We start from the raw sequence: 15,917 nt of genomic DNA on the forward strand, positions 1-15,917 counted from the left end.
AATAATAATATAAATAATATCAAAAGTGTCTTAACTGTGTTCATTAAAATCCCGGTGGTAAAGTAAAAAATATAGTATCAATTAGTGTTTCCCGTATCGGCTGAAATTCATAAAAAAACGGAAATATCACTGAGGTACGCTCTGTATTGTTTTTGTGTCATCCGAGCTATTCAAACTCCAGTGAATGTTTCAAAATTTCTCGAAATCGCTTCTACTATTGCTTATGCACTATTATATTACTATATATGAATGTCGTAAATATTATTATATTACGCGGTTTTGCAGAGACAACCCGCCGTTTTGGAACACCTATCGATTTCGGTACAATGGTTATTATTATGGTTTTCTCATTTAAATTATTTCAGTACCTACTTTAGACACACAATATCATATTATATTGTATGAAATGTTATTAAACCGGCATTGCAGGCACGAATAGAAACCTGCAACGGGGCAGTCGCGTGTTCAGAGAACGTTAAGAGTCATAAAAAAAGAATTTAAAAAATAATATATTTTTTATGTATAGCACTATACGTATTGTAATTATTATACTTTCAAGAGACTTTGCTGGTTTGTGAATAAATGTACGGGAATAACTAATTACCTATTCGTCTAGAATAATAAAATTAAGTTGATGAACAACTATTTATTTATTTATTTTTCTATAAGTACGCGCGCGCGTGTGTGTGTATTACGCTTCAACACTGTGCATTAAATAATTTATTGCACAGACAGCGTTCGTGACGTTTTGTAATTCAAAAGTTTTCGACGGCGTTATAGTGATGGATTGAAATGTACAGATTGTGCGTATTAGCGGTGGAGGTGGAAAAAGGATTGAAAAATAAAACCAAACAAACAGAGGTTGATTTACCCGCCGGGACTCTGATGTTTTCTTTAAACCAAATCCTATATATATTTATATACGTATATATATTATAAATTATACAGGGTGGGCGTTTTGAACTATAAAACCCGTATCGACGTATAAATCGTATAATATTCAAATGGCAGTCAAAACGCGACTGCGGTGAAAAGCTTATCTCGCGGAAAACGCTTAAAAAAGGGCGTAAATCCGTGTTACTTCTTTTCCCCCATCTTGCTCTTTAACGTAAGGATTACTATTTCTTTTTTTTTCAGACTGTTTTCAACAGTTTTTATCCCTAACCCGAAATTTTTAAACAACCTTTGCCGTTTCTATATCGGCAGTCACGACGGCGTCCCCTCTGAACGTTCGAGCGATAAAAAAAAAAAAAACACCTCTACACTCTACCCCTCCTGTACGCATGCAGCACACTTGTATAATATTCGTATATACATATACATATAAACGCGGTATATGGTATCCGCGGTATAATACCATTTACCGATAATCCAGACATTAAAATTCTGGGGGATTTTTGCCTTCGCGGGATTGGATTTAACGCGTGCATGCGCGTATATATATGTATAATGTATATAGGTACATTATACACGACGCACGTTGCAAGAGCTTAATATGTACTTTATATATATATGGTCCCGTCGTTTTGAGGGTTCCGGTGGCCACGATGCTTATCGCTGGCGGACCGAGAGGCGGTTTTCTAAAGTCTAAATGGGCCCTGTATTTAGTACACAATATTATACGAAACTATAATATACGTAGGTAGGTGTGTGTGTGTGTGTGTGTGTGTGTGTGTGGTATACATGGTATATATATATTTGGTATATAAATGTAATTACCGTTGGATTGGCCGGCCAGCAGGTCTTTAACGGGACTTGCGGGTCCGGACACTTCTACGGCGGACACGCGGACCGAAAAACGCGCCCCGGTCCTCGCCTTCTGCTCCTGTATGCCTTTGAAAAGCCACGATATGGCGCACGGTATGATCCCGTACGTTTGTGGGTCTTCCGGCGATCCGATCATTGTGTACGTTTTACCTGCAACAAATGTTAATCGAGCATGTTTATACTGTGTGTATATAGATACATATTATACGTATATATAGATTGGGTTTATACATCATTTTACATAAACGTATTGTTTTCCGCGTACATACGAAGTAGCTCGCAGCCCGTTTTTCATCGTCATACACTACGATATACGTAGGCGCGTTTACGTTCTTCAGTAGTATATATACTAGTATCGATCAATTTTATTATTAAAATAAACGCGAAACGTCTCGAGGGAAAAAATGCATATAAACTCATTCTTACGCAGCTCATATAGATCGCGTATACAACAACGCGTATTAAAAATTTTTATCGTTTTAAAAGCAAGCAAAACACGGAATATTAGGAATATTATAGGTATAGGTATGCAGTTAGTTAGTACCTATTATCAGTAGAATAAGATTACGGATTTTGAAATCATGTTTATTTTTTTAATTTATGCATGTTGCCATATAATACCTATAGGTTGGTACTAACACCAGGCATTATAAACACTGTAATTAGCATCTACATTTATAATTATTTTAATGCAATCATAAACCAACTGAACTTTGATCAATTACATTCAAATGTATTTCAATACCCTTATTTCAAACTTGAATATTCAATAGGTTGTTTAATTAGATTGAACTGAAAACTAAATATATACTACATAATTTATGGCGTGTTCATATTAAGCACACGTGTATGCTTTCCTATAGTACCTAGTTGTATTTAGGCAATATATAATAATAGTATGCATAATAATTATGTATAATAAGTAGGTAGTTAAACAAAAAAGAGCTTAAACAATTTTTTTATTATAATATAATTATTATGTACATGTAGGTAGTTAAACAGAAAAGAGCTTAAAAAAAAATTGTTAGTATTTTTATATGTTAAATATAGGTATAGGTTTATGTATTATAAGGTTGGGATTGCTGGTTTGCGTGCTTGATTATATGACTATATATGGTACTTATTTGATATTTCATTGATATACTAAATTAAAAGGCAAATTCATTATTCATATTATTGTTTGTAATCATATACTTTGACTCTTGTAATTTATTTGATACAAAAGTTTCAATAATTACAGAGCTGCGGAAAATTGAGAAAATAAATGAATAACAGAACAAAATATATATTATTTTGATAAAGATGGTAATAAAAATTTGTTATGTAGACGTATAAAAGTAATAGCTCGCTGTAAGATACCTAATTTGATTTTCAAAATATTTCAGTTATCAACGAAGAGAGCCCTCGGAAGGGGAAAGTGAATAATATTGCATTAGTGTGCTTAAAACCGTTTTAAAAGACAAAACGTCAAACAACACTGTCATTTATCAGTTTCGCCAAAAGCTGTTTCAAAACAAAGTTTTCTCGGTAACTACGATGGTGGTAGTGGTTTCATTACTATTTAGAAGGGTACCGGCTGACGGACTATTTGCCGCAAATGCCGTTTATAGCATTTCGGTTGTTTGCCGCCAACTAAGCTTTCCACTTCCTGCTCCTTCAGCGATGAGCTGCTTTCCCAGAATCGCTCTTCACTACCCGAAAACCGTTTAAATCCAACAAAATGATCGTACCCTCGGGCTCTGACCAAATATTGTCCCGAGTTTACATGGAATTTACGAGTTGTATTAGGTTAGGTTTACATGGTTTTTTCATGGTGAAAATTGTAACAATGTGGTTTTATAATATACGCGTGTTGAGTATACTCATACTTGAAAAACCAAAATTAAAATAAATTAACTACATAATATTATTACGTTACATATTTTTTGCGTATGCGGATAACAATTAAATACTTTTTTTTATTCGAAAGAATTGTGAATTATTGATAAAAAAAATGTTCGGAATAACTCGAATTTATGTCTAAATCATTTGAGCGGTGATTAAATTCTCATTCGAGACAGTTCAAATATAAAATGATAAGATGAAAATATATATTTTGTATCCCTATTGTGTATTACTTACGTATTATTTTAATTCACAGCGAAAATCGAAACAAATATTTTCAAAAATAAATTAGATATTGCTATTTTATTTCTGCAGTCAACGTTGCGTATTATTGTCGTGCGATTGATATCTCATCGTCTACCAGTTTATCTCACACGGTTCATTACACATCACATGCTGATCATTTATAAACTTATATAACCTGTCCGTTCAATATTGCCTACTCGCACACGTTATACAATAGTGGCCATTCGTGTATGGATACATCGTTGTTGCTGTCATATACTAAGTCTGAAATTATATTATATATTTATCACGACTGAGCAACGAAGAGTTTTGCACAAAGTTCGAACTCGCGTTTTTAAACTTTGTGCAAAAGCAAAAAGGAAAACTATATTTTACTTGGTACCTATGCCTACGAGATTGAAGTATCATCAAGTATCAACAGCAAATATGCGTTTATTTCTACTGGTTTATTAATCCCGAACCTACGCAGTTCTGTATCCTGAAGGTGTTTTGGTGTTGTGACATCCCCCTCGGTCGTATATTTATGCAAAAGATATATTATTTACCAAGCGGCTTAAATGTATACAAAAAATATATTGTGATATGGTTTTATATTATATTATTATTATTATTAGATTGATAATATGACTATATCGGAGAGTAGTGAATACACCCCCAAGCTATATTTAAATTTAAATTAAAAACACCCCACAAAAATCCTGGCTACGCGTCTGTTGTAGGTACTTACAATATCTTCGGAAATGTCGAGGGTCGTACCCGGAGCCGAAAATACGACCGGACCCTCATAATTGTCTATTAAAAAAACGTGCAGTAGTCTGTATGATATATTATTTTGAAACATATAACAATTATAAACACGACCATCGCCCGATGGACACTGGACAGCATAATACATATTCTACAGATGACGGTGATCCAATCGGGATGTTGACAGACCGTTAATGGGATAAAGTTGACCGGGGATGATGACGTGGAGAATACATTATAAAATTCTATAGAATTTATGATTTAAGCGTCAAATATATAAAAAAATTTAGTTAAGTACACCTTTTGCACCAATATGAAAGTATGCCTATAAAAATGATTTGAATATTAAGCATAATAGGTATATAAAAATAAAAATTCAAATTACCACGTGTCATTACCATCATGTACCTTTATCTTTTTTTTTTTACAACGTATTACTAAGTAGGTACCAGCATGATGAATAATATATAATATAACGTAAGAAAAGATTAGAAATAATATTAGCTTTTACTTGTTTCATAAACGCTTATAAATAATTAATATTTTTGAATGATATAGTAGTAAATACGTACATTTATTATCTGGAATTTTAACCGGGTAAAAACAGAGGTAAATACTTGATTTTTTTTCTACTTTCATACGATACTATTTAATATTATTTATCTTCTTCTTATCGCAGTTTGAAGCTCATTATTAATAAAAAAAAACGTGCACGATAAAATCTGAGACTTCGTTTTTACATTTGAAGCCCACCATCTGCGCTTACGGTGGTTGCAGCACTGAAAGATACACGATCACGAGTTACAGCGCTGTATATATATATATGAAATAATACGTGACCGCCGTCGACGCATTGATTACGTATTCGCGACTAGTATATGCGTATAGGCATATGATGCAGCTAAGCTTTAGCGTATTAAACCTAAAATATGTAATATACATACGAGCTTTATACAGGGTGATTATTTGAACTGTATAAGAACACGTGGCATTTTCAAATGAAATAAACTGTTTTTGAAATTATGTTTATGACATCGTAATGTAATACAATTCTATCGTTTCATACGGAACTAATATTTTTCAAACTTATGCAGGGTAGTGTTAAAGATTTTTCCACCTATGATTGCGGTGCTAAAAAATTAATTTCCCATTCCTTTAAATTAAAGATTAGGTTATTCATGAAATATATATATTTTTTAATTATAAATGTATTGAATACCTATAATTATACTATTGAAATAACTACATAAATATCATAAATAGGTTTATAATGTATAGAGTATTTAGTATTTTACAATATTAGTAGTAGATATCAAATCACGTTTTTTTGTACCATTAGCCGCAGTGTAATATCATAGGATTTATTTTATAGTATTTGACCATATGCAGGGTAATATTGATATACATTTTGTATCTCACAATTTATAAACAAAAGAAACTCATAGATATATTTTAGGTGCATATTGTAAGTATTTGTACATGAGAAATATTTTTAAAAAATGATCGAAATAAAAAGTATATATATATATTTTTTGGTGTACGATGTATAGACAATTTTACCTGCCTTTAATTAATATAATATATGTTTGTTGGTATCTAATACAACTTTACAATACATTTGATTTATTATTTAATGGTAACCTTAATGTTCACAATCTGAAGTAGATTCACAAGAATAGATAGATAGGTTCAGATAGTCAAGTCAATTTTTCTAAAAATATCGATGTACCTATATAAAATATAAAGACATGCAAATAGTTAAATTTAATAGTTTTTTTTTTTTATAATTATTTGTATCGTTTTAAGTAAATTGAAAAGGTAAGGGAAGTGGCAATGGCAGATGTATACCTTAAATAATATTCAAAAAAGGTATAATAATAGGTGGTCATTAAGTTATCACCTTGTATAGTGAATGAATTAGATACAGATACAGATATATTGATACAATATAGCGCATTCAAACGAATTATGCGCATCGCACCGGGCTCGGTGGAGAGATGAATATAGTCTGCCGGCGTCTTGTTAAAGTTTATATCGTAGACACGAGTTTGGAATGCGCAAAACAAGCAGCTTGGTAGGCAGTGGCGGAAAAGGGGGAGGTAATGAAGTTTGCTTGGAGACGGTTTGTATATAATATATATTATATATTATAATATAACAATCAGTGAACTTTGACGAAACTTGCCACCGCGCGTAAATAAGTCAACGGTCGCCCGCGGATACCGCAATAATAATAATCATAATAATAGCGATAGCGATGATAATAATAATAATAATAATAATAATAATAATAATAATGTAATAATATATACGACGCTCGTCGTCGGCGCGGCCGCAGATGCAGCCGCCTGTTGAATTTTAAACGAAATATATTATAATATACCCTCTGCTTTGCCAATATACCTACCTGCCTACCATTGAATATTGTGTGGCGTATATTATGGGTCTATGGACTTTGCTCGCGGTCGGTGCAGTGCGTTCACGCCCATAAAGTTGTGCATCAGGTACGTATAATAATATTATATATAAACACGACGATGTCTGCCCGACTTATTGCGTTTCGTTAATGGGTATATATGCAACGTGGCGCAAAGTACACCCACCCCGCACGTATGTCATCCACCCAATTAACAGACACACACAGACACTGAGACACTGCACATCCGTGTGTAACGAGACGACAATATTGTAATATTGCTATCGTATGTATACGCGAGGTAAATGGTTTCAAAGTCATGATCCCGATCGTAGGTTTCGAAGAGGATAAAATATATTATATGGACGATTATTATAATCGTATGTATAAGTACGGAAGGAGGAAATAGCTAGGCGTTTTCGATAGCCGAGGGCGGGTTGCAGAAGCGAGGGTGGTTTCTACATATGTATTATTATTATCGTCATCTGTATTCAGTGCACCTCGGATGTTGCACGGATGTCATTCCAAAATTATATTCGGTGGATAGTAATTCGAATAATGGTATCGAGATTAAATAAAAATATTATGTAATCACAGCAATGTCGACATCAATTATAATATTATGGAAATCGTAATTTAAATTCAATTCATGATAAACCACGAGTGTTCATTTCTATGTGAACGATTGGTTTTAAATACAGTTTTTTTTAAATGATTAAAGATAAAGCTTTTGATAAAAAGTCATATTTAGAATGGTTTTAGTTAGGTGACAAAATATTACAAGAGTTCATCATAAGTGATTTTGTAAAAATCAAATAAATGATTGGACTCAGCTCTACTGCTATACGTCAAGTAAGTACATGGTATAGTAGCCAATCATTTTTTAACATGTAGATACATCGTGTAATCTACATAGCTTATAGAATAAAAATGAAGTATTTCAAGTAATAATATTTTAGTTTAAAATATTTGTTATAATATATAGTAATTAAAATTGTAAAATAAAAAAAAAACGTAACTTTGGGGTAAGCAATATTTTATTGCTTGAAAGTATTGTTAGAATAAAAAATACGCTATACTATATGATGATAATTAAAACTACAAACCTATACAATAAATATGTCATATAATATTCAATATTCAAAATGAAAAAAAGAGAGAAAAGGAAATATCAATCATCTGAATATTAATCTGATTATACGAATATCCCCCTATGATTTCAATTAGGCGGGATAATTTAAATTATTATACAATATACAATGTACATGTATTGAACTAAAATGGTTGGTATTTCAATTTGTGGATAATATAATAACATATTATAAAGGTAATGGATTTTTAGCTAAATTAAACTTTCATTTTCTCATTAACATATATTATCATATGATTTATACTTCCGTTTTTAATTATACTATCCACGTTATTGTAATTTAAGCAGAAAATATCATATTTTTTTTTCTTTATTGACATGTGTGATGCTATTATTATTATTAACAATAATTTATCTTCCATAGAAATTGCAATTGTAATTATTAAACCAACAAATTACATTACATTATTTAAATGTAGATGGATGTTTGTTAAGCCATTAAAGTTCAATTTTAAATAATGAATCAATCATTCATTTTGATTCTATTATTTCAATTTATAGGGATTTTCATAGTAAATATGTATATAGAATTACCTAGATTTTGGTGGCCAAAACAAAACACAGATCCGTCGGTTCCATGAATGACAGCATGTATGACATCCATCAAAGTAGCACTGCACACGTCCACCTGTCGAATATAAATGTTTTTTTTTATTTTAAGCCCTTAAATATATTTAATCAAAACTATTAATATGTCTTCATAATTAAACCTATTCGACGATGCATACACGGAATGACATGCAATAATAATTAAATCATAACTATTAATTTTCGTTATTACTATATTTATGTAATTACCTATAGAATATTATCATAGTTGATAAAGAAAGCAATTTTTAATTAAAATTAAGATTTAGTTATGGTGTTGCTGGAGCTGTAGCGACAGCCTACCTACTTGTATACACTTATAGCTAAATCGAAACTCAGACTACATTTAATATATTATATTACTATTTTATTGGTATTAAAAATATATCCAATTTATTGATCAACCTCGTCGAGAATAATGGATTTAAATAAATTGTCAGGGGTATTTAATCATCATAATCACTAAAACCGTATTAATATAGATGACACCTATATAATAGAACAACCAGAAAAAATATACCGTAAAAACCCATCAAATAAAAAGGTCTGTTTAAAAAAAAATTAAATAAGGGCTCATGTAAACAAAAAATAAAAAAATTAGAAAAAGACGAGCATTGAATAGTCTATGTTTAACGCGTATACATAACATTATTAATGGCTTTCACTCTTCAACAAATATTTACTAAAAACTGAACGTTTGTATGCAAACTCTTATAAGCGGTATTACGCAAACACGATGCGTCTATAATACGTATGGCCTTATAATATACATTATATATATATATATATATATGCGTATATATATGCGCTGTTATAGAGCAAGTAATATTATGTGTATATATATATATATACCACCACGGAAATATCGCTTAAAACGATACTTAAGGGACGTGCAATTTTTCTCATGTCAAATCCAGTAGGTACATAATATATAAAATAACGCCAATATAACGCCGTACTAACACATATACTATTATTATATATAGAGTATGCGCTTTTATCGATACAAAAAATATAACACGTCGCCACTAAACATACTGGCATAATATATTATATATATAACTACGTATCGACTTTGTCCTTTGTATTACAATATGCGTCATGCTTTGTCCCTGGGTTTAAATAATTTCGTTCCGCATTACCGTAAATAATAATAATTAATAGGTAATTAATATTAAAGCTAACGAGTCATATACATAGTGGATACTGTTGTGATAATGTTAAATTATTGTTTCTGCAAATAATTTGTACTTGATGCACCAGCCGAGTATTGTTTGGGTGTCGAAAGCGTACGAAAAAATACTTTTGTGAACCGCACGGTGTATTGGTACCTCTCACTATAAATGTTAAGAGATTTAATAAAAATTGTCTTTTTACGAGGTAAATTTTATAGCATAAAATATGTATAGTTGTATTGTTAGAAACCGACTGGGGTTAAAATCAAAGTTAACATAAAAATGCAATTTTTCATAAAAAAGAAACAAACAATAATATTATTTCGTGATTACAGGACATAACACATAAAGGACAGCAGGTGTGTCAACATAATATCATGTGCACGTTCACATAATAGGGCTCGTCATATACTTATGCATCGTGCGTACCTCATTTATGTGAATTCGCGTGTTACTTGGAAGCATGATACTGCCGTGCCACTGCGGGTAAAATCAGTAACTACAGAAATCTAATTTTCGGCCAAATTAGGTTTTGTGTATTGTTTTTTCCAAATGAATTAAATATTTCAAGTATGCGAGAAATGTCTTGAGATAGATGAAGTCGGCAATCGACTTAACCGTGAACGCAGTAATTGTACAGTGTAATTATAAACTGTTTACTGTTTACGTTTACTGAGATTACCTTAAAATAAATATATACGATTTTTGTAAATATAATGACGTACACTTACAAAATATTATAATCACATTTTTAGGAACTATATAATATGTATAATATATTGTTGTTTCTAAATTATTTTACTTTGGTTAAAATATTAAATTATGCAAAACCACGATTTAATTAACAATAATATTTCATCAAAACCTCATTTTTAATAATTTGGTAGTTACCTATACTGACTTTCCTTGCCGTAGCAAGGCCTGTCAGACAGCTGCTGCTGAGATTGTCGATCATAAACGGAATATGCCCACCCATATATATATATAGATAGATATAGATGATGTCGGTGGAGTAGGTTTAGCGAGTGTGTGATAGGCCGTAGTACGAAAGAAGAAAAGGACGAAAAATATATAAAAACCGCGTATACGAGATTAACTAAGCCACTGGGGACCCCCTCCCCCTCATCACGGCACGCGAGTACCGTATATAATGCACAGCTAGTTGCCGAGTTAGTCCACGTCAGCTTTGATAAATTATATCGTAGGTATACATATATATATAGGTATCTGGTATACCCGCATACAGCCGGCGGGTCTTCCGCTATTTTTACGTCGATCTCGCGCAGCATCTTTTGACGGGCGAGGGGTGAGTGAAGGCACCTCCCCAACTCTGTCCTAGATAACCACGAGACCATTTTGTCGCCGATTACGTTATTTTTTTTTCACTCCAATCTTTTTTTTTCTTCTACACCACCAAAGCAATTACACCATGCACGAGCGTCGAGGCGTGCCGATAGCGTCTTTATAATATAGTTCCGATATATCTGTGCTGCTGCGGCAGCAACATCAGCAGCCCCGTCGCAGCAAACCGGATATCCGCTGTTAACCGCAGCCTGTTTATTTCTTATTTTTATTAGAGCAGTGCCGATACGGTAAACCACCGGAAAATCCCGTACGCGCGANTCCATCCATTATATATTTATATACCTGTATTTTATAATATTATTCTATATTTTATAAGTTCATAACACTGAATGAATATGCATATTTTAAAAATTTTATAATATCATAAGTATATATTATTATTTTGATACTAAAATCCATTAAAATTTATGACATTAAAAATGATATTTTAATCAGGAAAATAAAGTACAAGTAAGTTTATATTATTACCTATGTATGCATACCTACTGCACTACTCTTAATTATACCTAGGTATATAATATTATACCTCTATAATAATATTACTATCCAGAATATAGTTTCATGTTCATGATGATGATGGTGATAATAATAATAATAATGATTTGATACCATACCACACGCGTCTGTTATATTTTTTACGGCACATACAATAATATTATATTATATTATAATAAGTTATATAACATAATAACATATTATTGTATACCTACATAGTGGCTAGATTGATATTTAGTATATTACCTGCGAGTCTTCTTGCGTGAACAGCGCGTCAAAAGCGAACATTTTGGGAGCGGCAACGCCCACGCGCCGACTGCCGTCGCTGGCCGGAGGTGCGTTCGGATCAATTAGCGTCAGTTGTCTGTGCTTCTTGTCCACAGACATGAAGTTGTTACTGGGTTCGGACGTCGCCGCTGGTTGTTCGTCAGCCCCTTTGGTTACTCTCAAAATCACTTTGACCTGGAAAACGATAAAATAAAATATGAAATTCTCATTATCAACTCTGAGCTTTTGCGCGAATAATCGTTTAAATATCTTTTTTATTTCCTATTAAGCGCAGCGATATATATATACATATATAACGACTATATCTCATGATACGTAATTTATTTGCATCATATTATTATTATTATTACTATATATTGTTAAGTGTCCCTTTGCTTGATATTACTATATATAGGTATGATATAGATTGTTTTTTTTGAAATCTCATCCCGCGATAACCAGTCAAGCGCATATACAGAAAAGATTTGAGCTGGCGGAGCAATCGTTATAGCTGGTAGGCAGGTCGTATGGGTATACCCACTACTAATCATTATAAACTTTATCATCGCGGCCCTATTGCTTTAGTCAGATAAGAACTTGATATATAAACGGATAAGAACCCGATATTTTAATGCGTATCTCTCAAACCTCCCTGTTATAACGCTGTTCATCTGAAATTGCATGTAGGCTAATTAGGTTAGGTTAGACCTATATTACGCATATATGATATGTGTTAGAACTTAGGAATCAAAATGCTAAAACCACATATGAAATACTGGATGAGTATGACATACCATATCAGTGGTGTAACAGGGTAAAAACTATGCGGATGGGGTGGGTNCGAGAATAGAAGTAGGTGCGTTTTACAACTAAAGAACTTGCAAGGTATATACCGGCATAATATATTATACACAAACGGTGAACGTGGTTCGACAAGAAAAGAGCTTTTAATTCTACGTCAACGAGAGCGACAATAATAATCCGGATTAAGTACGTCAATTATATAGGTAGGTATATAGGCGCGAGTTTAATGGTGAGGGGGACGACGACACCGAAAAACAAAGCGACGTGAACACCTATATATATATACTGAGTGTATCTAAGAGTGAACTTTTACCATGTTATATACCAAATTGTAATATATGCTGGTGACCAAAATCACAAGAGATCACATTGATTATTTTTAATGCTGTATAAACTTCTGTCAAGCAATAAAAATCGCTTTTTACCAGTCTTATATAGTCATATACAAACAATCTAGTGTTACTATGTATAAACATGAAAAATAAACCATTTAATTTCTTCACAATAGTATAACAATATAATATATTTAAAAAAAAATCATAGTCATATATGGAAATAAAGTAATTTTATTGAAAATGAGATAATTTTGGACAATAAGTATTATTAGAGGAATATATTAAAAATAAGAGTGTCCTATATTTATAAATTCGTCGATAAAATCTACCTTATGAAATAAAAAATTAAACCAAGTTATATTAACATGCCAAACAAATCATACTGATGGATTCGCTCATTAAAACAAAAAAAATATAACCTATATTATATAATGTTATAGGAGTTGCTGTTGATGAACGGTTCTCCACTCACGCTCACCAAGAAACATTATGTATCATTATTGTGAGTTATTCGTTCTTAGTTCTATTTCGTATAGACATTAAACAAAGTTTTATCCAATAAAAAAAAAATATTAAGCCAAACAGTAAATAAAATAAAAAAATAAAATACCCTATCAATAACGAAACAATACGTCATAATATCGATGTCAATATCAACAATATATCATGTCAATAGTCCATCCATTATATATTTATATACCTGTATTTTATAATATTATTCTATATTTTATAAGTTCATAACACTGAATGAATATGCATATTTTAAAAATTGTACAATATCATAAGTATATATTATTATTTTGATACTAAAATCCATTAAAATTTATGACATTAAAAATGATATTTTAATCAGGAAAATAAAATACAAGTAAGTTTATATTATTACCTATATGTATGCATACCTACTGCACTACTCTTAATTATACCTAGGTATATAATATTATACCTCTATAATAATATTACTATCCAGAATATAGTTATTGATATTATCCACATTTGCATTACTGCAATACTGCTTACAATAACAATAAAAGATGGTCACCAAAATCGTCTATATCATATTATTAATAATTAGCGTTTCCTGCAGTCGACAGCTTCGTTCTACCGCGTATATTCCGTGCGGTGAACCAGATTTGTCTTCCAGATGGCACACGCTCGTTTCTTCAGCTCTTAATTAATACGCGGGCATACGTATATAAATTAAATAAGGGACTACATAATATATATTGCGGAAGTTGGATCGGTGCAACTGCAAACAAACTCGTCCGATTTCGCTCTACGCACTGTTTAATAGCATAATATTATATCATATTGTTAGATTTTTAATACAACGAATTGTATTGCAATTATAATTTATAATCTACAATAGTAAGTACACACACTGTGTACAACATTTCCGTATTCGGTTTAACAACCGAACAGTGTGAACAGGATTTTTCATTTTACACCACACAAATATTTTTAATAATGTCCTCTACATGCAAGTGTAGCGTCCGTCGGCAACGCGTTACATAATACGTACGTAACATACGTAACTCCTTCCCTCATCCCCAAAACATGATCGATTCCGGAGCTTCAGTGTTTCGAAAGTATGCGTATTTTCTACGCCAAAGCATTTTAAGTATAGTAAGTGAAATTAATTTTACATTATCATCATCATCGCCAGCGTGCGTGTTATACATATTATAACAATAATAATAATAATAATATGTACGTTGAAATTAATATTTTTAAAACGGTTTTCAACAGTCGATATATTTTATTTATACCGAGAGGAAAAAAAAACTGTTGGGCGTGTAAATTTGTTCACACCCAATTTAATTCAAGCTCCGAGCCACATACATAATATAATAACAACATTTATTAAGACGTCTCCGTCCCTGTTGGCAATAGTGCACCGCCACCGACTATATTATATACGCGTTTTATACGTTTCCATTAGAGCGCCACTACACCACAGCGCCATTGGTCTAATCAAATTTTGTTTTCAATACGTCTTCACCTCCAAGCGTATTTTTATAGACTTATTTCTTGGACGTGAAAGTAATACAAGAGAGAGAGAGAGAGAGAGAGACTCCGAGGTATTCAATTGTTATGGCACGCAACCGCCTTTCACGTTAAATGGAAAAACTGTATACAAATATAAAGGTAGGAACCGATCAAAATAATATAATATACATGCGTATAATAGCCGTGGTATCGTTCGACCTTTTTTTAAGGTTCGCCTCTAATTATAAAACGCGGAGAATGATCCTATTTCGAATGAATAATAATATTTTCGACAGCATATAATAAAAGTAGGCCAATAATAAATTATTGATTGCGGTGCATTAAATCTTTTTATACATATATATATATATATAGGTACGTATACACTGTTTTAAGAAAAAACAAGATTTCTCATTATACGATTGTTCCTTTAACTTTTATAAGACTTTGCCGGGAACAAAAGCACATCAACATCGTCGGGTATGTATTGTACTTGCGTAGAGTAATTTTTAAAACGGACATTGTTAAATTTTCCCCGGTCTACACACAGCGACGCGAATGCGTCTTAACAGAATCTCCTAAGTATCTCGATCCTTATTTGATTTTGCGAAATGAAGAGAAAAGTTTTCGCGAGGAAAATATCTGGGCACTTTTTCAAGTTCTTTTCTAGTTTAAAGCACATGTCTGCA

At 31.9% G+C, this 15,917-nt stretch overlaps 1 protein-coding gene across 1 annotated transcript in view; it reads right to left on the reverse strand.

Moving 5' to 3' along the window:
* Positions 1-1,719: 1,719 nt before the first annotated feature.
* Positions 1,720-15,917, reverse strand: part of LOC111035044 (kinesin-like protein KIF26A) — a gene marked incomplete at its 3' end in the record, with an annotated part of 156,622 nt that continues 142,424 nt past the window's right edge. The window contains exons 6-8 of the mRNA XM_022316537.1: positions 12,080-12,295; positions 8,745-8,838; positions 1,720-1,917 (exon numbers count right to left, since the gene is read on the reverse strand). Of these exons, the coding sequence (XP_022172229.1) occupies positions 1,720-1,917; positions 8,745-8,838; positions 12,080-12,295 (508 nt within the window). The remainder of the gene's footprint in view (positions 1,918-8,744; positions 8,839-12,079; positions 12,296-15,917) is intronic.

Source organism: Myzus persicae, unplaced genomic scaffold (assembly GCF_001856785.1).
Source record: "Myzus persicae strain clone G006 unplaced genomic scaffold, MPER_G0061.0, whole genome shotgun sequence".
Lineage (NCBI taxonomy): Eukaryota > Metazoa > Arthropoda > Insecta > Hemiptera > Aphididae > Myzus > Myzus persicae.